Source organism: Colletotrichum truncatum (genome assembly GCF_014235925.2).
Source record: "Colletotrichum truncatum strain CMES1059 chromosome Unknown Contig_0011, whole genome shotgun sequence".
Taxonomy (NCBI): Eukaryota; Fungi; Ascomycota; class Sordariomycetes; order Glomerellales; family Glomerellaceae; genus Colletotrichum; species Colletotrichum truncatum.
Genome location: NW_027222408.1, coordinates 1,048,884 through 1,076,178, shown reverse-complemented (window position 1 = coordinate 1,076,178; position 27,295 = coordinate 1,048,884). Strand labels below are relative to the sequence as shown.

Genomic DNA, 27,295 nt, shown 5'->3' with positions numbered 1-27,295 from the left:
CAGCCTCATGCCCCTGGAAAATGTTCCAATGCTGGTCGTACGTGGGACTTGAAGAGGCTAGTCGAAAAGCCTTGCTATGTGAATGCCGTCCTTATTTGTCAGTTTATATACGAAAGGTAAAGATAAAATATTCCATCAATACTGTACGCTCTCTACTTCATTCGACAAACGTTGTGCCATCACAACATCCTAATGGGATTTCAATTTGGAATATCATTTCTATACAAGTTTCTATGCTGTTGATTTCATGTCTTGCGTGCCGACTCTATATGAATTTTCTGTTACTGGAGATGAAAGTGTGACGAATTGTTTGCCTTCGTCCGTGTTCCTCAAGTTCTCCTACAGTTCGGTTTTAAGCAAACATTAAGAGGACAATAGTAAACAAATCGCAAGAATTGGGTCAGACCTAATGGATTATATCCATGTGTCGTCACTTGGAACACTGGTTCGCACAAAACTTGGGATGACAGCTGCAGGTGCACAACCCGAGAAACAAAACAGAGATGCGCATTATGCTGCCACTTACCCGTTACCAGCAGAGATATCTCGTTCCTGGAGTCAACCCGCTGAACTCGTAGCTAGATATGCGTGAGATTGAATTCGACCTGTGATGTTGCTTGGTTGACATGGGCTGGGTCTAAGTAACACATTCAGATACGCTGTTGTGGAATGTGATATGTGTTCCACAATGACGAATGTCCAGACAACCCGTTGCCTGGCCGCAATATGAAAGTGGTAAATGCGAACGTTTAAAGGACCTTAAACGGCCTTACCAAGCGATACGGCACGCCGTTGGAATGTTCAGCCCCATGATAAGACGTCTGTCGGGCTAGGGCTGCTTAAATCCAAAGTTGGTAGCATCGGCATCCAGAACATGACGGGTTCATCCCGATTTGAACGTCTGGGGATACATTAGTATTGGTGGCAGAGCCGCGGCTGGGCTTTGTGTCGGAATGCTCCTTGTACCAAGTAAGGTATCTGGTTACAGATTTGGCGCTATTGGCATGAAAGCACGACCAGCCTGGTGGCCAGTGCCCTGCAAGATGGTGTCCTGACCTCGGACAGTCCGCTGTCAACAGCGCATTCATCCTCATCGCGTGCCTTGTATATGAAGGGAAACCGGCGTAGTTGGAGGGGAAGCATTGACAGTTGGTCAACGGTAACGGTTGTATACTTAGTACCTGCAGCATCCAAGTACATTACAATGTTATTTATGATGCTGCATGGTTGCGGTAGAGTGATCAATTCCGGCACTCCAGCCTGGTCCGGTCGCCCGGAAGGAAAAGATTTTGACGATCACTTGCTTCACTGAGTGTAGTGTACGATATGAACGGTAGCCAGAGACGAGATGGGCCGGTCAAAATTTGACGTTATCGAAATGTGTCCCGTTCTTCTGAACGCTGCAAACGCCAAGAAAGCAAGTCGAAAATTCCATAGAATGGCTCGCTATTAGGAGGTACTTTTCCCATGAGCCTTCTTGCCTCAGTTTTAGGGCCCAATAGCCTGGCAACTCTGTTGAAACGTAAGTATTTTTCACTTAATACGAGGCCACTAGATCTGTCAGGGGTAATGAATGGGTGTACCTGTACATCCTGTAGGTCTGAGAATGAAGCGCAAGGGGTTGATAAGGAGTGCTGCGAACAAACGGGCGAGTTCAAACACCGTCATATAATCACAGGGTGGTGGCTATTTCCGGCCAAGATGCCGGTACGGAACGTTCTCCCCCATTGTCCCGTAGAAAATTTCCCATCCAGAGAGCTGTTAAGCGGTTCCAGTTTTCACAAAATGTAGGTGTTCCTGATGGTTGGGCTGAGGTGCGATACTACGGTAGCAGCTGATTCTCACAGTGGCCACGTTCCCTGTTACGATCACAGAGGAACCAAGCCAGAGGGACGGGTACGCGGCAGACGCTGGCAAGATGGGTAAGTACTGGGTACCTGCTTGTCAGAGGACATGACGCCGCCCAGCACCCATGGCTCTCAGCAGTGGGGAGGTATCCAAGATTAGATGCGTTTGGGAGAGGTGAGTGGACGAATACCTGGAAATTCAGAACGGAGTAAGGACGGAGTCCCTGGGCAACACTCGAATGCGCTCTTCGGGTGGTGGGAGGAGAACAGAGGAATGAATGATGCGCCGTGATGCCCAAGCAACTCACGCTTGCAATGCACATTCGCCCCGAAACTCAGCTGGGTACGGGCCAAGTTTCTCATGAGAAATAAGAACAATGTCTTTGCTAGTGATCTTTGGGACAGTTCGAGGTCTGTCAACCAACCGCTTACGCTCCCTCCCCGTCTTGGCTGAATCTGATGCTCCCAGTTAGGTGCTAAACGCTGCAGTAGAGCTACTTGAGCTGGCAGATGTACTCCCCCGTAGGTGGCATGCCGGCGGGGCACTTTTTGAGTTGCAAAGCTCCCGGGTTCAGGCCAGTTGGCGCCCCACCCCCCTTAACTACCATGTCGCGGTACTCCCTCCTCTAGTGCTCCCCTTTTCGGTTTGGGGTGCACTATGTATGCTGCATTCGTACCTCCCGAACCCTGTGAGAGTCTTACAGGTGGCCCCCAAGGTCCACGCCACCGGGCTGTTGCTGCTGAGGTACTCCAGCTGCTCTGAACATTTTCCCAGTGTCGTGTCTTTCTGTATTCATATTTCTTCCTGCATCTCCCTCTGTTGTTTATATTCAACCTCGTTCACCCCGGGGAAGAACGAGTTTCTCTTCTATTATCCTTCAACCACCATCTATCCATTCCGGCTCCCATCCTCGACCTGGGAATATCGGTTAAGATGGCTACCGGCTCAGCACGATATGTGCGATACATTCTTTTCGCCTTTTTCGTAAGTGACACCTCGCCAACATTCAGCCAGCGCAACTGTAGCTAGCTCTCGCTCCTTGGCCTCCGTGGCCTTGTTCAATGTGGTCCGACGACATCATGGCCTTGTGCCTCGATCAACAGTTTTCCTGGAATATTTACTTACGGTGTTCTTCTCTCGCAGGGCCTTGCCGTATTCTACTTCATCTCCCACTCCAGCTACGAGGGCGTGAGACTCGAGAATGGCGGCGCCAAGCCGCCAGCCGGCCAGCCAGGCCAGAACCAGGAAGCTGAGAAGGCTCCGGTCAAGCCTCAGGGTGATGCGCCCAAGGTCGGCGAAAAGTACGACCCCAAGGAATGGCCCATGCCCATGACCCCGAACGAGCCCGGTTGGAACGACCTCGTTGGCCTCGCCCCTGGCCCTCGCATGAACGCAACCTTCGTCACCCTCGCCCGTAACCAAGATGTTTGGGATATTGCCCGCTCCATCCGTCAGGTTGAGGACCGATTCAACCGCCGCTATAACTACGACTGGGTCTTCCTGAACGACAAGCCCTTCGATGCCACCTTCAAGAAGGTCACTTCATCTCTCGTCTCCGGCAAGACCATCTATGGCGAGATTCCCAAGGAACACTGGTCCTTCCCCGAGCACATTGACCAGGAGAAGGCCCGCAAGGTTCGTGAGGACATGGCTCAGCGCAAGATCATCTACGGCGACTCAGTGAGCTACCGCCACATGTGCCGTTTCGAGTCTGGATTCTTCTTCCGCCAGCCAGCCATGCTGAACTACGACTACTACTGGCGTGTGGAGCCCTCCATTGAGCTGTTCTGCGATATCCACTACGACCCGTTCCGCTTCATGAAGGAGAACAACAAGAAGTACAGCTTCGTTTTGAGCTTGTACGAGTACGTCGAGACTATTCCCACGCTCTGGGACAGCACCAAGAAGTTCATGAAGAACCACCCCGAGCACATTGCTGAGGGTAACTCAATGAGCTTCCTCAGCGACGACGGTGGTGACACCTACAACAAGTGTCATTTCGTGAGTTGATTTGGTTCTTTTGCTTCCGTGGGAAGCGCGCTAACATGACATTAGTGGTCCAACTTCGAAGTCGGCGACCTCAACTGGCTGCGCTCCAAGGCCTACATCGACTATTTCGAGTCCCTTGACGCTGACGGCGGTTTCTTCTACGAACGATGGGGAGATGCGCCTGTGCACTCGATTGCTGCCGGCCTCATGCTTCCCAAGGAACAGATTCACTTCTTCAACGACATTGCCTACTATCATGTTCCCTTCACTCACTGCCCCACTGGTGAGAAGGTTCGTCTCGAGAGGCGCTGCCACTGCAATCCCAAGGACAACTTCGACTGGAAGGGCTACTCTTGTAAGTTGTGCCAATTCTAAGCACATGGAAAATTGCAGCTAACAGCAAAACAGGCACAAGTCGCTTCTTCGAGACCAACGGTATGGAGAAGCCTGAGGGTTACGAGAACCAGCAGGATTAAGTTCATCGTAAAGGGAAAGTGGAAAAATAAATGTAGTTTGTATCAACAATTTTATAGTGGCTTTTGGGTTATGCCACAGTTCGACTTCACCTGCATTGATGAGAGACAATGGGCAGGCATTGGGGGCACTAAACGTGGAGAGGCGTCAAAAGGTTCTGTTTGACTTGGACACTTTATGCTCTGTAGATATTTGTAAACAACAGGTGCCGTCTGGAGTTTATCCAGTCAAAATTCTTGACATTGCGTGGTATTTTGTACATTGTAATGGTACACGTTTTGATGTGTATGCGTCTAGTAGTCGTACACTTTTTTGATCAGGCGGTTTGCCTGTTTGTTTGCCTTCATCCCTTGCCTCCTCACTTGCCACCATATTCCACCGTCTCGTACAGCACCCTTTTAGCTGACGGTAGCCTTCTTGGGCTTCATCGTTCCGTACTTGGAGCGAGAGGTAGTACGGGTGCTGACACCACCAAGATCGAGTGCGCCACGGACAAGATGGTATCGTACACCGGGACAATCTTGACTGCGACCGCCACGAACGAGGACGACACTGTGCTGCTGGATATTGTGGCCCTCACCGGGGATGTAGGCGGTGACGTGGCGACCGTTGGAAAGACGAACACGGGCAGTCTTGCGCTGGCCGGAGTTGGGCTTCTTCGGGCGGACGATACCGACTCTGAGGCAAACGCCCTTCATCGCGGGAGCGCCCATCTCGGACAGAGCAGGGGAGACGGCGTGGCGAGCGCGCTTTCCCTTCTTGTGGCAGCCCTGAAAACTTCATTAGCATGTGCAACATCTCTAGTCAGCGTATGGAGACGAACTCGCAGGACCTGGCCGATGGTAGCATTCTGGATGGGAGTCGTGGAAAAGGGACGGATCAGGGGGGTCGTGGTCGGCTTGAGGAGAGACGCGGCGCGAGGGAAGACCGCTGGCCTCATCGCCGGAGCGAAGAGGGATCTAAGAAATGTGCTGGCCATGGCGGGCAACTGGGTGTCGGTTCGGCGGCGTTCCAATTGCTCTCTACACGGCTGAAGCTCTCGTCGCGATGGCGCCTGTTTCGCTCTGAACGGTGAATTTTTGGACTGCTTAGCTAATCCTGCAGCAACAGCTTGTATGATTTGAGACCTGAGGCAAACATAGCCCGGCGCTCCGTCCCCGGACCCACTCACCTCGGCCATCTTGGCACCGCCCGCCCCTTGCACCGATGCGGACCGGATTTGCTACAGCGTGGGATCACATGCCACCGCCCTGTACCCCAATTCCAGGCGCTCATTGGACGGATTCTCACGTAAGCGCATCAGAAATGTGGGTGAACCCCGGCTTTTGCAGTTGCTGCTGCGCCGTCGGCTCTCCCCAGGCCTGGGGGGAGGTCACTGTGGCTCCCCGCTGCGGGATGGATATCCTCGGCTGAAGCGGGCGCTGTCTGTTCGCCAGCCGCGAGGTACCGTGGCTTTGGATGGCATTGAGGTTCACGGCCTAGGGCGGGCACACATCTTTGACTCTACTTTCCTCTCGCCTCCCCCCTAACCCTATCCTTTTCAATCTGCTTCTCATCTTACACTTACGATTCGAGGCTCTTGCTCAAAGCCAATTGATCAATCTAGTCCGAGCGCAACTCATCTACGCATCACTACTGCACGGTCAGAGAGCTACAGCGAAGCATAAGTACCTGAGCAACTCGGACGATCTGTGATCACCCACACCTCCGGACGTCCATATACTTTTTCTCGCCTCTGCCACCGAATCGTTTGAGAGTTTCCCATCACCTACCTTTCTTCTACCACTTGATACCATGTCGTCGATCGCGAGGGCCCTTCGCCCTGCTCTGAGGGGAAGCCGTGGTGTGGCTGCGTTGACGAGGGCGAGGACTTCCACTCCAGGCAGAGTAATCTCGCCACTCCAGCAGTAAGTCGCCAACATGCACACCCCTCAAAGGAGATCACCAAGAACATCACACTGACTCTAATTCCCAACCTTGTAGGACCGCAAGACCTCTCTCTACCACGCAGCGCCGCCGCAATGCTGATCACCTCGACATCACCGACATTCCTCCTACGCCTATCACGCACCTTTCCGAGGTTGAGGCAGCGATGGCTGAGACGGTGAACAAGTTCGCCAACGACGTCATCGCACCCAAGGTGCGCGACATGGACGAGGCGGAGAACATGGACCCCACTGTCGTCGAGCAGCTCTTTGAGCAGGGTCTCATGGGCATCGAGATCCCTGAGGAGTTCGGTGGTGCTGGTATGAACTTCACCAGCGCCATCATCGGTATCGAGGAGCTCGCTCGCGTCGACCCCAGCGTCAGCGTCATGGTCGACGTCCACAACACCCTCGTCAACACGGCCATCCTCAAGTGGGGCAGCAGCCAGCTGCAGAAGCGCTTCCTGCCCAAGCTCGCCACCAACACCGTTGGTAGCTTCTGTCTCAGTGAGCCCGTGAGCGGCTCCGACGCGTTCGCTCTGGCTACCAAGGCGACGGAGACGGAGAGCGGATTCCGCATCAACGGCTCCAAGATGTGGATCACCAACTCCATGGAGGCCGACTTCTTCATCGTCTTCGCGAACCTCGACCCCGCCAAGGGGTACAAGGGCATCACGGCCTTCATCGTCGAGAAGGACACCAAGGGCTTCTCGATCGCCAAGAAGGAGAAGAAGCTCGGTATCAGGGCCAGCAGCACCTGCGTCATCAACTTTGACGACGTCGAGATCCCCAAGGAGAACCTCCTCGGCGAGAAGGGCCACGGATACAAGTATGCTATTGGTCTCCTGAACGAGGGCCGTATCGGTATCGCTGCCCAGATGACCGGTCTCGCTCTCGGTTCGTGGGAGAACGCCGTCAAGTAAGCATCCACTCGCTTCCCCATTTTTCCTTTCTCATCGGAGTTCCCGGACACTAACTTTGTCGCCTTTAGGTACGTCTGGAACGACCGCAAGCAGTTCGGCCAGCTCGTCGGTGAATTCCAGGGCATGCAGCACCAGATTGCGCAGTCGTACACTGAGATCGCCGCCGCGCGGGCTCTGGTCTACAACGCGGCACGCAAGAAGGAGGCGGGCGAGGACTTCGTTATGGACGCCGCCATGGCCAAATTGTACGCCAGCCAGGTCGCGCAGCGCGTCTCGGGTCTCGCGATCGAGTGGATGGGCGGCATGGGCTTCGTGCGCGATGGCCCCGCCGAGAAGTTCTGGCGTGACAGCAAGATCGGCGCCATCTACGAGGGCACGAGCAACATCCAGCTCAACACCATTGCCAAGTTGTTGCAGAAGCAGTACACTGCATAAGCGGCGAGTAAAAGGAAAGGGAGGGGGTTTAGGTTCTTAATGGGCGAATACTCGGATGTGTAGGGTTAATTTAGACGGGGTAGCCAAAAAGCGACACGATTCGGTGTTGGGTTGTCTTGAATGTTTTTGTGTTCCTTTTTTTTTCTCCCGCTCTTGTGTGGGGAATTGTTTGATTGTGCTGTGGGAGTTTTGAGATGGCATGTCCCTGCAACCATTGCCTATTGAGAATGATGTCTCTTGCAATTCATACCTACGAGGTCAAGATCACCTTGTATGTACATGCCATGTAACGTGACTACGGTTACTGAGTTTGTTCAAGGAGGTGGCATGTCAACTGGTTTTGTAAGCCCGAGTGCGCCTGTTGAGGTTGTTTTTAATGTCATGTCGATAAGGTAGTTCACATTGCTCAATGCGCCATTACAAATTACGAGGCAATGGCATAAGACGCTGAATAATAGAGAGAGCCTTGAGTAGACTTCGCGGTGATGATGGCCGTAAATGAAGAAGTGTAGGTAGGGTCAGGATTGCCAAAGACATTGGCTTTTCTATACATTTGCGCCATCACTACAATTTAAGACACAGCTTCTTAAGGGCCGGCAGCGGGCTGGCCATTATTGGCCGTGGACAACGCCGTGAGAGACATTATCCGATATTCTTACAGGTCTTACTGGCACTCTTCATCCAGCCAACGGCTTGACACATGTGAAGTTGGCTGAATGGCACAGTCTTGATCAACTGCGCAGGTGTATGTAGACCGTGTGATATGTAACGTTCGTTCATCGAGCGTTAAGGTTGCAAAAGAAAAGTTGATCTTCTGAGTCGTGCTCGCATGATAGAACACCCATTGGTTCGCCCAACTCTGGCATGTGTCCAAAGTTGAGGAATTTGGGTTCAAGTATAGCCGCAAACTCCGCCACGTACAATCCAAATGTAGTTGTAGTACAGCCAGAAAGAAGCCTCTAATAACATAGTCTTTCCTTGGTCAATCCTGCACTTGACGGAGTTTAGTGGAAGCACCGGGACGCGAGGGGACGCGAGGGAACACGATGAGAGTTTCCGAGTCGGCACAGGAAAGAGTTTACAAACGCCGCCGGTGGTTCAACGGCCGCGGTAACCTTCCGTTATAAGCGCAATCCGGAGAAATAACAATGATTCGGCACGCTTGAAACTTATTTTAAGTGGGACATGAACTGGTATGAATCCATCCAGACTTTGATCAGCATTTACGGCAAACTCTGCTCCTTCTGCTGCCATCGTAATTTGGAACCAGGCAACCCGGGACACGAATAAATTGATACATGGTCCAGACCCTTCTGAGGCTTGAAAAATCGGTTCGGAAAGAGCCAAAGTCCTGTTCAAAAGGAAATATCGGCCGATGTATGGGCAGAAGCACAGAACTACTCAACTGCTCCTGACATGCAGACACTCAGACCAAAGGTTGATCTTTAAACAGACTTGAGGTATGGAGGACAATCTGACGAGGCCTGAACTGCAGGCAAAGAAAAAAAAAAAAAAAAAAAAGAAGGGTTCTATGAGGTGCAGGATTTCATCCGACTGCTTCGAGTGGCGCAGACGATGACGTCCGCGCAAAACGTGGACGGAACGCACTGCCGACATACGCTTGACGACGTACACAAGTTCCCCGTTGCGGGAGGACGCAGCAGATTACCCACATCAGACCGAAGGGGTCACATCAACTCCTCCACGGCGCACGAACCGCTGTATATTATCTTTTCCTTTATTATCTTTTCCTTTCCTCTTCTTTTGCTAACCCCAGACGGAGCATTGTAAGGTAAGTAGAATTCAAGTGAATTGCAGATGAGGTGTGTGTCACAGCTTTTGAACATGAAGAAAGAAGGGGATTGCCCGTGCTTCGTATTCTATACGGCATGTCTGAAATTGCGAGAAGCAGCAAACGGCTTGAGCCGAAACTCTCTCAGTGAGGGAACAGAATGTCTCTGTGTCAGTAGGCACTTGCATGTGGACGTGTCGACAGAGACTGGCCTTCAACCCGAGTTAAGACTGGGGGCGGGCCGAGACTGGAGGGGACGACCATGGACGAAAGGCGTGGGGCAAGGGAGGGCTCGAAACGGTTCCGCGACAGTACTGAGCTTCTGAGCGGTAGGGGCCGTCTGCTGGCTGCTCGCCGTTTCTTGTGAGCGGCGCTCTCTACTGTTTTGGTGACGGATTCTTAGAGGACGGGGCTGGGTTTTAGAGTATCGACTAGACGCTTGAACCACGCGGGGGCAGGCAGGCCAAGCATTGGGCACGGCATAACATAGGACCACGGGCTGTCGATGTTTGGGCTGAAGCGGACGATCTTTCACGGTGGTGAGGGCTAGGTTTGTTTCAAGTAAAGGTTACGTTAGCTGGGCATGAACGGAGGACAGCCGGGCGTTTTGATGGTGAGATAGACCTCGTATCGGGAGTCTTCAATAGATTGGCGGGATGGCAAGATTAGCGATTTTTAATGGTGTCGACGCAGCTCTAAAAAGGGCAGGTAAGTAGTGCCATGAGACCTCGTATTTTAAACGTGACTGTTTCTTTTTTTTCTTTTAATGGCGATAACGGAGCGGGCTTTATGGGCGGGTGGATATGATATCTGGGGTCGCCGTCGGTGTGGTGCGGAAACTCCGGCCGGCATAGCTGGTGGAACGGGGCATTTTTTTGGTGCGAATTGGTCGGCAGTGTAGGGTCAGCCGGGGTTCGTTGGGGACGGCTGAGTCCAATCACGAGGTAGAGGTGTGGCGTTGTGGCGGCTCTCGAAGGAGAGTTTAGGGGAGAATTCTAGCTCCAGCGTATTTCTGTTTTTACCATGAGTGAAAAACTGGAATGGTGGTTGTTGGAAGAAAGCGGGTTTTGACATGTGCCGTTTCATGGGATCATCGGAGACTTAAAAAGAAGGGCCGGTAGATGGCCGGCCGTTGCAGACTTGCGGCGGATAATGACGGAGGGATTGCGATTGGAAGGAGCGCTACTGCGGTAGGGAAGGAAATAGCTAGGGCGGGAGGAACGGGAAAGCTCAAGGCTGCATCATCAGATCATGGGGAGTGCGCAGTGTGCACTACTACTAGTATGTTTACTAGATGGTAATGGTTGATTGTGAGCTGGGGGAACTAAGAGCGACGGGGTGGTTTGGTTTTATGGATCGGGCGATGAAGAGCTGCAGTGAGCAAGTAGTGAGCAATAAGCTGGTCAAGGGCGTAGGATGAGCCACTTGGGAAAGAATAAACCGGAGCTCTGAAAAAGTTCCCGAGAAAAGAGACTCGCAAGACTGGTTGGCTGTGTACTACGTAGTAATAGGCGACGGGTGGACCACAGCTGTGGGCGTTTGGTGGTGGCGGTAATAAATGAGCAATTGTTTTGGCTGGGTTATGGTGGTGAGTGAGTGAATGAGTGAGGTGTGGTGAGGGTGCGGGGTGAGTAAGGGAGTGGGAGCCAAGTGTGATAAGAGGGTTTGTTGGTGGGTGGGTTGGTGGAATGCAGCAACTTGTCGTCCAGTCATGTTTGCCAATCACCAGAGGTATCCGTTGTTATGTACAAGGAAGATACCAGGTTAATAACTCGTTGGCCAAGGACAATAGGAAGAAGTCTGGCCTCTTGCCTGAGGTACTTGTGCAGATCAGCCAGAGCATCCATCTTGCCGATGTTCTTGTAAGGTCATGATCAATAGCTGAAATTAAGAGCATTTGGTTGTCCGTCTGACAAAAGGGTATAAGCAAACGCCCAAGGTGGAGAGGAAGAGAAATAACACGGTAATAAGACGAATAGAAATGGCAGCCTTGCCGGGATAAGTACACTGCTGTTGGCTGGTTGGAGTGTTGGGCGCTGTTTGACTGAATGATTGGCGCAGAAGGTGAATCTTCACCGTGGTGAAACAGCAAAAAGTCCTAGGAGCCCCACGTCTGGTCCAGGACTTTTTTTTCTGCAAGGCGCCGCCAAAATTGATTGATTTGATTGAGTGCCGACCAAACAAATGCCTAAGACAGGGAACCAGGACTGGACTGAGCCATCAGCCTACGCCTCGGTACCTTGGCCTCACCTGCTTGCCTACGTACAACGAAGTAGCAGTAGTAGCTAGCCGTAGGTACATGGAATTATTGCACGCGGTGTGGCCTGTACTCCTTGGTGCCAGAGTACCGCAGTACTGTGGTACAAGCAGCAGAGAGGAGCTCAGGTACCCGCAATGAATGCTCCCAGACTTGCGTGTTGGGCATCAGAAACGGGACGCTTCACCTGGAAGAGAATGGAACCCTTCCCAGGGGCCAGTAGTAAGTGGAAGACTGACGAAATACTATTTGTTACTGCTGGGATGAAATAATGAAGCAGGGTAAAGAAAAAAAGAAAAAACAAATAAACTCGTCGCCAACCTGCTGCTGCGGCTGCTGGAACATAAACACTACTATTGTTAATACTATCGGCCATATGCACACCCAGAGACTAGATTGGATCCAATTCAAACAATCGTCCCAAATCACACATTATAGCTTGCCTGCCATCTTCACATCGAGTTACAAAGTTGCTTCGCCCGCCCAGGCGCTTTCGTAACACCCCTCCATCTCGTTGTCGTCCCCCTCCCACCTACGCGGGGTACGTACCATTTTATTCCCTGGTTGTAGGACAAAATTCAAGGTACTTCCATATACAAGACAATCACCTCTTATTACATAACTTCCCCAAGTATTGGCTTGTCTCTCACACCGAAGCCAGCCCAAGGCAGTAATAGTACCATGCCCAGGTAGTAGTGTAGTAGGACCTCACCTCCACTGCGAGCAACCCCTCCCAATCCTTCCCCCCCCCAGTCTTGTGTCCTGCTCCAAAACCCACTGACGACATCTTTTAACCAACCAGCCCAACCTGCGAAAAACAACACCACTCTTCGAGGGCTGGCCGCACCCACCGATCTCTGTCGTGATAGTCCCGACACCGACCGCCGACAGACCGATCCTTCCGTTGTGCAAATTCAGGCCTGCCCGAGCCCCTCCCGACGCCGAACCTCTCCGGTATCCATCCAAGTCAAGCGTCCACTTCTGAACACCTCCACCTCCAGACCTGGCCTTATCCCCTCGTCTAGTCTCGTGCCGTGTTGTTTGTATCGTATATCCCATACTTTACCACACGCCCTCACCAGGCAGCTCGCATCCTCAAGGTTAAATCCAGCTTTAACACCATCATCGTTATTGTTGGACATACCATACGCCAGCATCATCCACCACATCTCCTACCTCTCAACAGTCCACACCCAACAGACCACTACCACCCACCTTCCCCCGCGCGTGGAGTCGCGCACCCCCACCGCCCAACATGAACGAAGAAGACGCTATTCAGAATATCCTCAAGAAGATTGAGCGCGAGAAGGCTCTGCTCAATGCTGCCAATGCTATGCGAGCTCAGACAAACAATGAGGCCGTCCGTTCCAGACTCGACTCACAGATGCGCGATGGTCGGAGGAACTTGCAGTTCTTTGAGGAGAAGCTCCGCGAGGCTCAGATGCGCCGCGGCATGGACAACATGTCCCTCAGCTCCCCCTCTGACAGACCCCTCAGCGGCGACATGGACGACGCACCCCCGCCTCCTCCCAAGGACGCTTCTGGCGGATGGGCAGAACGCGGCGGCTACGGCGCTGGCAGCGCCGTCTCTGGCGGTAATGTCCAGTACAGCCAGATCGGTGGCCACGCCGACTTGATGCCTCCTCGCCATCCTTACGCCCCTCCCGGTCCCTCGTCCTCTATTCCTAAGCCGCGCCCCAACTTTACCAAACTCGGTTCGTACCGCGCCATCCCAGCTACCCTTATACGGTACCTAACAGCTAACCTTCCATAGACCTGATTAAATATGATACCCCTTATCTCGGCCCTCGTATCCAGCTTATGCTGTCTCAGATTCAGTTCAAGCTCAATTTGGAGGAGCAGTACCTAAAGGGTGTCGAGAAGATGGTTCAGCTGTACGGCATGGAGGGTGACCGCAAGAGCAGAGCCGATGCCGCTGCCAGGAGGGTTGAGAGCAAGCAAAAGATTCTGCTGCTGAAGCAGGCTATGAAGCGCTACGAGGAGCTTCACATCGACATGGACACCGCCGATAGTCCCGATGGTATGTCTCTAATTTTGGCGCATCCGCCCTGTCTAACTCCACCAAATACTCACTCTGCTGAACAGATGACTCGATCAACATGCCCAACCTCCGAAAGCCCCTTACTGGTCAGCTTTCTATTCGGGTCGGGCAGATCAAGGACGTTGATCACGCCTCCATGAGCCGCTTCGCTCGCGGCCCCGAGACATTTATCGCCGTCAAGGTTGAAGACAATGTTGTCGCTCGTACAAGAGTTACCCGAACGGACAAGTGGGAAGCCGAATACCACACCATCGACGTTGACAAGGCCAACGAGATTGAGCTCACGGTTTACGACAAGCCTGGCGAGCATGCCATTCCCATTGCTATGCTGTGGGTGCGAATTTCCGACATCGCTGAGGAGATGAGAAGGAAGAAGATCGAGGCTGAGATTACCAACTCTGGATGGGTTTCTGCTGATAGGATGGGAGCCCCGCCACCGCAGTTCCCCATGAACCCTCAGCAACAGCAGCAGCAGTCCTTCGGCGCTCCCCCGCCTTCGCCCGGTACTCCTCAGCAAGGCCAGCAAGGCGCCCCCGGCCCCATGCCCATGCAGGCGATCCCCCAACAGCCTATTGACGGCTGGTTCAACCTTGAGCCCGCCGGCCAGATCCAGCTGTCTCTGGGTTTCCTCAAGCAGAACAAGGACCGCCGCCCATTGGACCTTCAAGGACTGGGCCGAAAGGGTGCCGTTCGTCAGCGCAAGGAGGAAGTCCATGAGATGTACGGTCACAAGTTCGTCCAGCACCAGTTCTACAACATCATGCGCTGCGCCCTTTGCGGAGACTTCCTCAAGTACTCCACCGGCATGCAGTGCGAGGACTGCAAGTACACTTGCCATACCAAGTGTTATACCAGTGTGGTCACCAAGTGCATCAGCAAGAGCAATGCGGAGACGGATCCGGACGAGGAGAAGATCAACCACCGTATCCCCCACAGATTCCAGGCTTTCTCCAACATGACGGCAAACTGGTGTTGTCACTGCGGTTACATCTTGCCTTTTGGCAAGAAGAACTGCAGAAAGTGTTTGGAATGTGGTCTCACGGCGCATTCTTCTTGCGTTCACCTTGTCCCTGACTTCTGTGGCATGTCGATGGCGGTGGCCAACCAGATTTTGGAGGGTATCAAGTCAACGCGTATGATCAACAAGAACAAGACTTCCTCTTCCTTGAGCGACCGCACCCTCAGGAAGCCGACGAGCCCCACCAGCACCATGAGCTCCCCGCCTCACAGTGCTGCTGGCCAGGCGCCATATGCTCACGGCTCACCCGAGGCCACCGAGGCTGCCAAGCTCATGTACCAGCAACAACAATCTCCGCCTGGCCAGAGGCCATCCCACCCTGATCGGACATCTTCCAGCTCGGCGGCCGCAGCAGCGGCCAGTGCCGCCATGGGTGGATCGATGGCACAGCAGAAGCCTCAGTCGCAGGACTATGGAAGATATGGCGGAGGCAGTGGCTACGGATCTCAGCACGATCAGGGCCAGGACGATCCCTATGGGCAGCAGCGCAAGTACAACCCTGCAGACTACGCGGCTGTCAACGCCTATCCCCAGCAGCCTTCTGTGCAGCAGCAGCAACAGCAGCAACAACATCAACAGCAACAACAACGACCTGTTCAACAACAACCCCCACCTCAACAGTATTCGCAGCCACCCCCTCAACAGCAGCAAATGTACCAGCAGCAGCCGCAACAGCCGCCCGTCTCTTCGCCCAAGTTGCAAGAGGCCCCGCAGCTGTCGCCCATTGCGACCGGTGGCGTTCCCAGTGCTGGACGTAAGCCGTTGCCATCCGCCACCGACCCTGGTACCGGCCAGCGTATTGGCTTGGATCACTTCAACTTCTTGGCCGTGCTTGGTAAGGGTAACTTCGGAAAGGTCATGCTTGCGGAGACGAAGCGATCTAAGAGGCTCTATGCCATTAAGGTGCTTAAGAAGGAGTTCATTATTGAAAACGACGAAGTGGAGAGCATTCGGTCAGAGAAGCGAGTGTTCCTCATCGCCAACCGGGAGAGACATCCGTTCTTGACCAATCTCCACGCCTGCTTCCAGACTGAGACCCGTGTCTACTTCGTCATGGAATATATTAGTGGTGGTGATCTCATGCTTCACATCCAGCGCGGCCAATTCGGCACCAAGCGAGCGCAGTACGTCGAGTAATCCCATGATGGTCTGAAGGATTCAACGCTAACATGTTACAGATTCTATGCTGCCGAAGTCTGCTTGGCACTTAAGTACTTCCACGAGAACGGCGTCATTTACCGTGATTTGAAGCTCGACAACATCTTGTTGACGCTGGATGGACATATCAAGATTGCCGATTATGGTCTTTGCAAGGAGGACATGTGGTTCGGCTCCACAACCAGCACCTTCTGCGGTACTCCTGAGTTCATGGCCCCGGAGGTATGTATCCAGTATTTGTGTCAAATCGGGCTTGACTGACCACAGCACAGATTCTCCTTGATAAGAAGTACGGCCGCGCCGTTGACTGGTGGGCGTTTGGTGTCTTGATATACCAGATGCTTCTCCAGCAGTCACCGTTCCGTGGTGAGGATGAGGACGAAATTTACGACGCCATTCTCGCCGATGAGCCTCTGTACCCGATCCACATGCCGAGAGATTCCGTGTCTATTCTTCAGAAGCTTCTTACGCGTGAGCCCGACCAGCGCCTGGGTAGCGGCCCGACAGATGCGCAGGAAGTCATGAACCAGCCGTTCTTTAGGAACATCAACTGGGATGACATCTATCACAAGCGCGTCGCACCGCCATTCCTGCCGCAGATTAAGAGCGCCACGGATACCAGCAACTTCGATTCCGAATTCACGAGCGTGACGCCTGTTCTTACTCCCGTCCAATCAGGTACGCTTATGTTAACCCTCATGTATGGTAACAAGACTAACACGACGCAGTTCTGTCTCAAGCTATGCAGGAAGAGTTCCGCGGCTTCTCTTACACTGCCGACTTTGACTGAGCGACGAAGAATGATGAAAGTGTTGTTTGGAGTTGATGAGGTGACGAGGTGACGATGCCCGATGTGAAAAGTAAAAAGTTTGGGGATGAATGCGGACCAAGAAGGGACAAGGGCAGAGCGTCTTAGGATACCAAGCGCCTTACGAGGATGCCAGGCCCCGGTCTCGGTCAACATGAAGACGCTGCGGGTCGCCAAGTAGTGGCGACCCGGAGGCGCAAGCGAGGAAACACAGCGATGGTGGACACGATGTAGGGAGAAGACGCGAAAAAAAAAAGTGTTGCCCCGGTCGTTCGCTACGTGGACATTTGGAAAGAAAAGGATGGAAGGGTGGGGTGGCCGATTCGTTCGGATTACGGCTAGAGTCTACATCTGTGATATACCGCGGAACCCCCGCCGCAGCTTCTTTTAATAGACGGAACCTTTGATGGTAACATCCAAGGGTGACATGCGCAGAGCCGCCACTGGGCAGTGATTTTTTATCTTTCTGTGAGGTCGTCCTCATGCTCTTTCTATATGGTATCATATTGTACAGTGTTGTTATATACAAATCGTAGCGGAGTAGCAACGTCTTGTTCTTGTTTTTTTTTTTTTTTTCCCCTCTTCTTTTGCCTTCCTCATGTTCGACGCAGGAGCAAGATGGCCAGGCCTCCGGCCAGTGTAGCACCGGCAGCGGCGCCCTCGAGAGCGATGATGGAGGCGTCGCGCATGCGCAGGTCGATGCGGCGCTCAGAGTACAGGTCTACGAGCCGCGCCTTCCACAGCGCCGGGTCAGAAAGGAACTCGCGCCACGTCGTGGACCCGACGATCGTCTCCTTCTCCAACGAATCCAGAGCGCTGACGATCTCGCGATCCAGCTCGCTCTGCACCGCGGGTTCCTCGGCCAGCTTCTCGACCGGCTCCTCAACGGCGGCCTTGTCTACCTCCGCGGCCAGGACTTCTTCAGTCGCAGACTGCTGCTGCTGCTGCTGCTGCTGCTGCTGCTGCTGCTCCTCCTCCTCGGCGGCGGCAAGGACCGTCTCCTCTGCTACGGGCACTTCTGCTGCCGCCACAGCCGTCGCCGGAGCAGGTACTTCGTCCCTCTGCAACAAGGTAGCCCTGAGACTGGCGAGCTCCGCCGTCACGCCCTCCAGCACGGTCTTCTCCTGCTCGACGACGCCGCGGACGAGACGTCTCCTCTTCCACGGCTCAGCGATGAATTGCAAGACGAGGAAGAGAAGCACGTTGACGCCCATGAGGCCCCAAGTACCCCACGTCGACGCGCGGCGGATTCTATCAGACCAGATCTGCTCCTCGTGGTATCTCTTGAGGATGCCCGCGTTGAGCTGCTGGCCCAGTGCCTGCTCAGCGTGCTCCGCATCCGTCAGGGCCTCGGAGGCCGCGGCGACCTCCTGCTCGAGTTCGTGGTCGGTCCGGTACAGCTGTGTGAAGCGCTCGAGGTCGGAGGGCGACCACGTCTCTTTGCGCGCGAGGAGCGTGGTGACTTCGCGCTGGGTGGCGGCGCGCTTCGCGTTGGTCGTCTTGTAGGTCAGTCTGGCGGTGCGGACGAGGTCCTGGGCTTCGGCGAGGCGGGTCTCGAGGAGGGTGTTTTGGTGCTTGATGGCCTCGATAGGAGCGTACCCTGTCAGAGCGTTGAGGGTCGTCGAGGCGGTTAGGAGGCGGGTTTGGAGGGTGTCCATTAGGTGGGAGAGTTTCTCGGATAGCGCCGGGGGGAGGGCAGTGTAGATTTTGGAGGCAGTATCGGGGAGAGGGTCGTGGGGGGCTGCATCTTTTGACGTCTTGGAGTCTGCTGAGCTATTGGGTGAGGATGTGCTAGTGGTGGTTGAGTCGGAAGATGCGGTGGAGCTTGAGCTCGGTTCTGTGCTCGGCGATGACGGGGAGCTCGACTCGCTTGTTGGGGAAGCTTGTTTGATTTCTTCCTTGGAGGCGGAGGAGCTCGGCGGAGGAGGAGAAGGAGGAGGGAAAGGAGGGAAGGAGGAGTAGAGCCGTTGAGACGGCGTCGGCGCACTACGTCGGAGAGACAAAGCTGCCGCGGGCCATCGCTGGAGGGCGGCTGAGGCGTGCAGGCCGAGGCGGGCGTGGACCAGGCGCGATGCCGGCCGGGCGATGGGGTGCATCTTTGCCCTGCGTCGACGGGGTCTGCCAATTGACCTGCCGCTGGAGGGGGGAAAAAACCAATTGGCGGTGACGTAGGGTGGTTGTCTTGGTTTTTTTTGAGGAGAGGGCCGAGGTGGTCGAGGCGGGAGCCGGGCGACGGGACGACTGAGTGGAAAGTTTGGACGGTGATGGGGTGGTGCTGTTGCGGCGGGTTTACTGCCGAAGGACAGCTCAATTGGTGAGAAGAGCAAAGCCCTCACCGCCTGTCTGATTGGGCGAGACTATGTTAGCGGTCGGGCCGGTGCCGGGGGGGTTGAGAGCGGTTCAATAGTGGAACAAAAAGAAGGGCGAAGAATGCCCGAGACGGAGGGCAAAGATACGTACCGTTTAGCGGAAAAAGCAGAGATTTACCGTGCTTACCGCACGTGTGGTGGGGGGTGGGGTTCAACTGAGACTACGGAGCACTGAGTGTCTCTTAGGGCGGGCTTCAGTGGATGAGATCTTGGTAAAACCATGCCCAAGGGTCCTCCTCGTGGACTCGATACGGGGACTGAACGGGGGTTCCGCCGAAGGGGGCCCGATGTCGTCACTGGGTGGGAGCTTTTGAAGGCGGGTTTCCCTTGACGGCCACTGATGTTGAGTGTTATTTTTTATTTATTTTTTATTGCCTTGGCTAGGTTCGATTCCTGTAGATTGACTCAACAGATAGAATAAGTTGTCACTTGTACAACTACGTGATGAGATGTATGGACGAGGATGACTGGGAGGCGATTCCTTACCTCGTCCGCCTGCAGACGAAAATTGACACCCATCCGAAGTTGAAAATTGCATGTCCGGGCGGCGGCTTGGATTTCTTGCGCCGTATATAAACCCGTTGGCTCATCTTCCGTCTCTTTGACAACTTCCGTGACCCACTCTATTACTCTCTCTCATTGTTGACTTTGCGAGCTATTTCATCTACCCTGCCCCTCCCCCTCCTTTGATCCCGACTGGTGTCAATAGACTAGATCTCACTCTCACTCTCACTCTTACATCTCACAACCAAAACACCTCATTCGTTCTTTTCTTTTTTCTGAAAAAAACCACCGCCAAAATGGGCTCCCAGGTCAACGACACCCCGGCTCTCGCCACGAACCCCAAGTTCATCTTCTTCACCGACTTCGACGGCACAATCACCCTCGAGGACTCCAACGACTTTTTGACCGACACCATTGGCTTCGGCTACGAGAAGCGCCGCGATGGAAACGTGGCAGTACTCGAGGGCAAGAAGTTCTTCCGCGATAACTTCCGCGAGATGATGGACAGCGTCACCCTGCCCTTTGACCAGTGCATCGAGCTGCTCAAGAAGAACGTCAAGCTCGACCCCGTCTTCAAGGAGTTCTACTTCTGGGCCAAGGAGAACAACATCCCCGTTGTCATCATCTCCGGCGGCATGAGGCCCATTATTCGCGCTCTTCTTGTGCAGTGGCTCGGCGAGGAGGAGGTCGACCACATTCAGATCGTCAGCAACCAGGTCGCACCCCGCGAGGGCAAGAGCATCAACGATGAGGGCGGCTGGCAGATTGTCTACCACGACGACAGGTAGGTGACCCTTTTTTTTTGGCACTGGAATGAGAGAGCCAGAAACTGATATTTTCTGTAGCATCCACGGCCACGACAAGTCCATTGAGCTGCGCAAGTACTCTTCCCTTCCCGAGCGCCCCGTCATGTTCTACGCTGGCGATGGTGTCTCCGATCTTTCCGCGGCCCGCGAGACTGATTTGCTGTTTGCCAAGCGCGGCAAGGGTAAGCCCCTAAATTGTATCTCACTTGTTAGGCTCAATGAGCGCTAATCGACCTGGCAGATCTCGTTACGTGGTGCGAGAAGGAGAACGTCTCTTTCGTCACCTTTAACGACTTCTCCGACATCCTGGACACGGTCAAGCAGATTGTTGACGGCAAGGTCAGCGTCAAGGACGCTGCGCGGGGACGCATTCACCACTAGATTTTCATTAAAAAACGAATTTAGAGTGTGAGACGGTTAGACATACAGCGTAAATGAGGTTTGGACATTTCTTTATGATAGACATAGACATGGATTGGGTCTAGGGTACAAAGTACAGACAAATACCAAAGCGTTGCTTTTGCCAATTGCCCGCCGATGGCGACTCAACCTCCAACACAATGAGTGTTTTTCTTGTGTGTTCCTCTGACTATGGCAGGATTCCTTCGATGGATACTCAATTTTCCCGGCAGCTGTATTCCAAGCCGCCAACACTCGATCATCAAATACCCATTTTTCCCTCGTCGCTGAGATATCCCAAACAAGACACTCCGCCATTTCCTGACCGATGCGGCTCATGTTGGGATGGCCAACTTCCGACCCATTGTCTAGCTCCGCCATTTTTCCAGTCACTCTATCCTTATCCGGTTCTTTACTCATTCCGCTTTCTCGAGTGCGGAACAGCGAACCAGCTCGCCATCATCACGACAAACAAACCCAGAGCAATCGGGTGCAACACCCACGCACCCACCGCCTGGGCAAGGATACCCGTTGTGAACGGCGCAACCGCACCTCCCGAACTACCAAAGGCACTGATGACTCCCATTCCGCTCACCCTCTCTTGCCTCGTCATGCCCCTCATGAACACGGCCGCGGCGCATGCATAAATCGGCCCGAGCAGCAAACCGACGAGGGCGACCGACACCGCGGGGCCGACGACATTCGGGACCCACCACACCAGTATCTGGAATACGGCCGCGCCGGCCGTGGCGAAGAAGACGGATCGCTTCTCGCCGATGAGGGCCGCCGGGTGAGACAGCAGGAACCGACCAAGCGTGATGCCGCCCCAGAAACCTGCCGTGACGTAGCCGACGGCTTCGGGGTTGCCCTCGCGCTCGGTGATGAGGAAGGAGATGACCCAGCCAGAGATGGACACCTCCGCTCCCTGGTAAGCGAAGATGAACAGCGCGCCGAGGAGAACGATGCGCGTCTTGAGGGCGGAGAACATGGAAAGCAGCTGGGCGGAGGTGTCTGCGTCCGCAGTCTGCTGCTGCTGTTGAGCGGATAGAGGAAGCTCGCGCTCGTACTTCCAGAAGGACCAAGTCGAGAAGACGGCGTTGAAAGCGGCGAGGCCCAACGTGATGAAGTAGTACGTGCTCCAGCGCGCATGGGCTTGCGTCACCAGTGCCGTGGCCATCAGTGGGCCGATTGTGCCGCCCAAGCCGTACGCGCCGTGTAGGTACCCGAGAGCAGCGGTGGCCTCGCGAAGGGAGCCGCAGAAGACGTTGTTGATTGCGATATTGAGCGACATGCCAAAGCCGATCATGAAGAAGGAGACGACAACTAACGGGAACGGGGCCTGGGCGAGGATGGGGACGTACGCCAGAGCGATCACAGACTGGGCTAGGGCGAGGAGACGGGCGCGGCCGAGTTTGGCGCGGAGGGACTCGAGAAAGGTGGCCCCAATGATGAAGCCGAATGCATTGCCTACGAAGATTGTAGAGACTATCGCGTAGCCGATATCGTAGTATCTGAGGCAGTCAGTGTCCTGTTTACTGTATGAGTAAGTGTTGAATGGATACTTACTTCTCCATGTACGGGATGATGGCACCTGGTGCGCTGTCGTTGAGGCCATTGCCGAAGTTGATTAGACAGGCAGCGGCTAGGCGGAAGCGGTTCATATACGGGTTCGTGATGCTTTGAAAAGCCTCAACTGCTGGGGGACTTGGTGGGCGGCTCATCTCGACGTCACTCTCGGAGGCAGTAGGCGAACGAGTGGGCGATTGGGCGCGGGAGGGTGCAGCGCTGCCTCCTGGGCTCTTGTTGCCGCTGCCACTGCTCTTGACGTTGGCATTGTTTGTGTCGATACGTTGAAGTTCGATTGAGCCATTCTCGCGGTGATGAGCATTGGGATATGTCCGAGGGACGGCTTTGGCTGGTGCGGTGGGCAATGTGGGATGGTTATCTTCGCGGCTGTCGGATTCGACTTGCACGATGGCCTTGAACATTGACGTTTCCATAGTGGGGCTTTATCGGGATTTGAATTCCGTGGAAAATCGATAGTTTGTCATGCACTTTGAGAACAAGAACCAGGTAAATTTCTGATGCGGCGAGCTGGGAATGACCAGAATTTATAACAGACGGCTGGCGCAATACATGAAAGCTCCGCTGAAATGACTACTTACATCCGGTGCCAGATCAAAGACGGGTAGGGAAGTGCAAGATACACCTCGCGACGGGTGCATGTCAGCTGACCTTTCTGGTCCATGATCAACCTACGGCGAACGTCATAGGAGATATGGGCCCTATGAGCGGGCTGATACTGCAAGTTCACTGCTTACAAATGCATAAGAAGCTCTCCAACAGACACAACTGATATGAAGATTTATAGATGAATTTGGATGGCATGTGGTTGATCCCAGGTTAGCTTTGGTTCAGCTTCTTACAACCCACCACCAGTAGTTGTCTTTTGAAATTCATGATCATCAGAAATGACATAATTCAGAAATAGACCGCTTACGATTATGGTGTGACAGCTAATGGACTATGACTCCTTTTTATCGAACAAGTTGACTGTGATTTGGTGCTGTTTTGGACCACTTGTCTTTTCGAACTTGAACAGTTTCACTGAGTATTACCAGGTTGTCTAACTAACAAATGCTGAATGAGATAGTTTAATCTAATCGCACTTGAATATCTCACGTGAATATCTCACGCTGAGTCTTACTCAGATGGCGGATGATATCACGCCTTATTTCAACTTTCGTTTGTCTGGATCTTTCGTATTATACTTTATTGTAAGCTTAATTGCAAAGCAAGCTGAGAGCCTCTCGTTGACTAACTTGATCGACATATTCTTTTTGATAGATACTATCGACACTCTTAATATTTCATAACATCATTTGACACATGTTCAGGTAGAGGCTTGGAATATTCAATTTCGATGAAAAAGAGCGCAAATCATGCTGGATGCTACTAAAACTACTTGGTTAGTTTCGCTGTCTACTATTGCTGGATTTGAATACAGCTCGAGCTCTGTTGAACAGATATCTGTAAGTTTACTTTGCCTTGCAAATATTTCCTGCAGCCCCTTCACCTTTTATTTAGAAGAGAGTTCTACATCTATTCGTACATACGGAATGTAGTGTTGGTTATATGAAGCCTAAATCTTCCAACGAAGGCTAAGCAGACATCTTGTTGAGAGTTGCAAGTTGACACCCAGTTCTCGCATCGGTAGGTGTTACCGATAGGACTGTAGATACAGGCTACTTTGTGACGCAGCCTATCGGATGATGGCTTCTTCCCTGTGTCGAGGAGAGTGGGGTACCAACTTCATAAGCTCGTCTTACACCTCCCCAAGTAGTTTAGCGGGCATCATAGGTGACTTCATGATCTATCAGCGCTGACAAGTGAATTTCAGAACGCTCACCTGAGATGTCTATTCCAGCCTCAAGAGAGTGGTGTTCAACCTGTGTCCAGGTATTTCAACCCACGCAGGCCAGAAACCATGATCGCGATTTCGAGCCCAAGGGACAAACCCTCGAGGGATTTCGCAAAGCTGCCACGACATGCTTCATCTGCTCTTCTATATGGAAGCATCATGAGAGATCCACAGATAGTTGGGTGAATTCTCATGGGTGGGAGACCGTGGACGAAGACTCATGGAAACCGATGACCTTTCGGATCCATAGAACGGACTCGGACAGTGGATTACCAACATTCAACGTAGACGTCTGGCACAGTGTTCCGGCAACAGACCACCAAGATGAAGTCACTTGGGGAGTCAACATCTTCCAGATGCTTCATCTAGATGGTAAGGAATGTTTCATTTCCCCATTGATTAGAACGAAACTCACGACACATATGGCTAATAGCTGTACTCAGATAGCCGGTACCGTTCCTTATTCACTTTTCCCAGATTTGACGACAACACTGGCTCGCCAAGAACACTAGATGTGGCATACTCCTGGTTTCAAGACTGTCTTTCGTCTCACCAGAAATGTAGAAACTTGCCGACAATGACTCCTCATTGGCTTCCCACTAGGCTTGTCGATGTCGGGCTTTCAGGAGACGCAGAATGGAAACTGTGCATAACATCGGAAGATCTTGCGTCCCAGCCGCCAGCTCCTCGCTACATGACATTGAGCTACCGCTGGGGCGTAGGACAGCAGCTTTTGCTTCTGGGTTCAACCTTGAATACCTTTCGCCGCGGCGGAAGCCTCATCTCAGAGCTACCCAAGACGTTCCAAGACCTGGTTGCCGTTGCGCGGCGATTCGGCGTTCGTTACCTATGGATAGATTGCCTATGCATCATTCAGGACTCTACAGATGACTGGGAGGCCGAGGCGCCGATGATGAGGCAGGTCTACGCCAACTCTGCCTGCAACGTCGCAGCATCCGCCTCTAATGACCCTGACGGCGGCCTCTTCCGTGCCCGCGAGCCTAGAGACGATCATGAACCGGGTATTGTAAGCACGACTCTTGCTGCATCCTCTCCTGAACAATACTTCATCTTCGAAGAAGACTATTATATCTCCCACATGTATAGAAAAAGGGAAACCTTGCACACCCGAGGCTGGGTCTTTCAGGAAACATTTTTAGCTCCACGGTTGCTTCATTTCGCTGGATCTCAACTCTTGTGGGAGTGCCATGAAACAGACAAATGTGAAGGATTTCCCCACGGGATCCCATTTCACGAATCAACTAAAAACCTCGACCGTTTAATGGCGGCATCTGACGAGACCAAAAAGAGGCTAAGTGAAGAGCCGCACTGCCGCAACAGCAACCGGTTAGGGGACGAAACACTGAGCTTGTGGCAAGATGTAATGAGCCATTATGGCTACAGGCAGTTCACGAGGCCTAGCGACAAGCTCTACGCTATATCGGGCGTCGCGAAGCTTTTCCAGGAAGTTACTGGCCAAGAGTATCTGGCCGGCCTATGGAGATCCCGGATTCTCGAGCAGCTCGACTGGTACGTCGAGGAGCCGACAGCTGCGTCGGCCACTTACCGTGCCCCCTCGTGGTCTTGGGCCTCAATCGACGGCGAAGTATCGAACTTTACCTGGGACCCGGCTCATCAGCTGCTTGTTGAGCTTTTGGATGCCGACGTGGCGACAAAAGGCGCGGACCCAACGGTCAACGTCACCGGTGGTTTCTTGAAATTGAACGGCACCGTCATTGCAGGCTCTTACCAGCGACATCCGTTGTCATACGAACAGCTCCATGTTAAACCACGGAACGAGCAATTCGAGCCGATGACTGTTTTGTCGCCCTTGCCTGATACCTCGGGGCATCTTGTCGAAGACACCGGAGAGCTGTACTTGTTGCCAATCAAGTGGCGGAAAACGAGTGACATGCAACTCTTGGGCGAAGACCGCGATTTCTATTCTATCAAGTGTCTGCTTTTGGCCCCCGTGAGCATACCGGACAACATCTACAAGAGAATCGGCTGTTTTGAGTCTCCGGAGGAGGGTCTATTACAAGCGTTAAAATCGGACACTATAGAGCGAACGGTAATAACCTTGGTTTGATGAAGGAAGATGTATTTACATGCACTTTTCAATTGAGAACGGTTGTAACAAGAGTTGTTTTCGAGCCTTCAAAGCAATTAAAAAAGGTCAATGATCAACAAAGTCAACGATATAGAGCCCTTTCACAAGCACTAGGTCGAAATGATAGTGAAGAAGCACAGTCAATACAGCCCGACCAAAAGAGGCTGATATTCATAAGTGATTAGGTTTTTTTTTTGTTTCTTTTTCCTTTTTCAATCCTCTCGGCTAGTATCGCATCATGGTATTTGACACTGTCTCTTATTATGCCGCCTGTAGACCCAAGCTAAAAGCAGAGCACACTAGTGGATAATGTCTCCCCAGACACTGGGCAGGCCAGCAAGGTTCCCCTATTGAGGCGCGCTAAACGCAATTTGACCACCCAAATCTGCCCCGCGTCCGTCCTCCAAAAAATCCCACTGACGAAAAACTACCCCACCATCGCCACCAAAAAAAGTTCCTGATTTGTCTTCGAGACCATTCCACGCATCTTGACGCACTTAAGTCCGTAACCTCACCAACTCAACATCATGGGACGCCCTAAACGCACCGCTCAGGCAGCCGCCGAGGAGACACTGACACCTCCCGACAATCTTGAGAAGAACCAGGCCATTGTGCGCGTCATCAAGGCCGAGGGTAACAACCTGTACAACTGCGAATTGCCCAACAAGAAGGATCTGGTTTTCGAGCTGGCGCAGCGCTTCCGCAACACCATCTGGATCAAGCGAGGCGGATATGTTCTGGCGGAGAGATACGACGAGCCGGATGGTCGGGTAATGGGCGAGATTATCAACGTCGTCCGCGACGAGAAGGCCTGGCGCAAGCAGCCTTACTGGTGCGTCCCACAATTTCTGTGCGTTGCGTCGTCTACGTGCCATTGCTGACGGGTCTGAACAGGCCGAAGGAATTCGCAAAGAACAGATACGAGGAAGACGAAGACGAAAGCGACTCCAACGTCGGCAAGATGCCGCCGTCCGACTCGGAAGACGAGTATTGATTT

General features: G+C 53.2%; 9 protein-coding genes across 9 annotated transcripts; 6 read left to right on the top strand and 3 right to left on the bottom strand.

The window, feature by feature from the left end:
* Window positions 1-2,781: 2,781 nt before the first annotated feature.
* CTRU02_214654 (alpha-mannosyltransferase) lies at window positions 2,782-4,313 on the top strand (the record flags this gene model as incomplete). The annotated part of the gene is made up of 4 exons (XM_070206285.1): window positions 2,782-2,832; window positions 2,950-3,849; window positions 3,904-4,192; window positions 4,246-4,313. 4 exons carry the CDS (start codon window positions 2,782-2,784, stop codon window positions 4,311-4,313), a joined length of 1,308 nt encoding a protein of 435 aa, XP_070060059.1.
* A 396-nt stretch (window positions 4,314-4,709) lies between these two features.
* CTRU02_214653 (mitochondrial 37S ribosomal protein uS12m) lies at window positions 4,710-5,290 on the bottom strand (the record flags this gene model as incomplete). Its single annotated transcript, XM_036727842.1, has 2 exons — window positions 4,710-5,081; window positions 5,135-5,290. The coding sequence occupies 2 exons, from the start codon at window positions 5,288-5,290 to the stop codon at window positions 4,710-4,712; spliced, it is 528 nt and encodes a 175-aa protein (XP_036580371.1).
* Window positions 5,291-6,105: 815 nt separating this feature from the next.
* CTRU02_214652 (acyl-CoA dehydrogenase) lies at window positions 6,106-7,594 on the top strand (the record flags this gene model as incomplete). The annotated part of the gene is made up of 3 exons (XM_036727841.1): window positions 6,106-6,218; window positions 6,295-7,155; window positions 7,228-7,594. 3 exons carry the CDS (start codon window positions 6,106-6,108, stop codon window positions 7,592-7,594), a joined length of 1,341 nt encoding a protein of 446 aa, XP_036580370.1.
* A 5,304-nt stretch (window positions 7,595-12,898) lies between these two features.
* Window positions 12,899-15,860, top strand: CTRU02_214651 (calcium-independent protein kinase C; the record flags this gene model as incomplete). The annotated part of the gene is made up of 3 exons (XM_036727840.1): window positions 12,899-13,358; window positions 13,418-13,684; window positions 13,750-15,860. The coding sequence occupies 3 exons, from the start codon at window positions 12,899-12,901 to the stop codon at window positions 15,858-15,860; spliced, it is 2,838 nt and encodes a 945-aa protein (XP_036580369.1).
* A 1,425-nt stretch (window positions 15,861-17,285) lies between these two features.
* On the bottom strand, window positions 17,286-18,785 carry CTRU02_214650 (she9 mdm33 family protein; the record flags this gene model as incomplete). Its single annotated transcript, XM_036727839.1, has 1 exon — window positions 17,286-18,785. The coding sequence occupies one exon, from the start codon at window positions 18,783-18,785 to the stop codon at window positions 17,286-17,288; it is 1,500 nt and encodes a 499-aa protein (XP_036580368.1).
* Window positions 18,786-19,858: 1,073 nt separating this feature from the next.
* On the top strand, window positions 19,859-20,749 carry CTRU02_214649 (phosphoserine phosphatase; the record flags this gene model as incomplete). The annotated part of the gene is made up of 3 exons (XM_036727837.1): window positions 19,859-20,346; window positions 20,408-20,550; window positions 20,610-20,749. The coding sequence occupies 3 exons, from the start codon at window positions 19,859-19,861 to the stop codon at window positions 20,747-20,749; spliced, it is 771 nt and encodes a 256-aa protein (XP_036580367.1).
* A 430-nt stretch (window positions 20,750-21,179) lies between these two features.
* CTRU02_214648 (MFS efflux) lies at window positions 21,180-22,767 on the bottom strand (the record flags this gene model as incomplete). The annotated part of the gene is made up of 2 exons (XM_036727838.1): window positions 21,180-22,278; window positions 22,334-22,767. 2 exons carry the CDS (start codon window positions 22,765-22,767, stop codon window positions 21,180-21,182), a joined length of 1,533 nt encoding a protein of 510 aa, XP_036580366.1.
* Window positions 22,768-24,181: 1,414 nt separating this feature from the next.
* On the top strand, window positions 24,182-26,277 carry CTRU02_214647 (heterokaryon incompatibility protein; the record flags this gene model as incomplete). Its single annotated transcript, XM_070206284.1, has 2 exons — window positions 24,182-24,560; window positions 24,632-26,277. The coding sequence occupies 2 exons, from the start codon at window positions 24,182-24,184 to the stop codon at window positions 26,275-26,277; spliced, it is 2,025 nt and encodes a 674-aa protein (XP_070060058.1).
* A 548-nt stretch (window positions 26,278-26,825) lies between these two features.
* CTRU02_214646 (eukaryotic translation initiation factor eif1a-like protein) lies at window positions 26,826-27,292 on the top strand (the record flags this gene model as incomplete). The annotated part of the gene is made up of 2 exons (XM_036727836.2): window positions 26,826-27,130; window positions 27,193-27,292. The coding sequence occupies 2 exons, from the start codon at window positions 26,826-26,828 to the stop codon at window positions 27,290-27,292; spliced, it is 405 nt and encodes a 134-aa protein (XP_036580365.2).
* Between the last annotated feature and the right edge of the window lie 3 nt (window positions 27,293-27,295).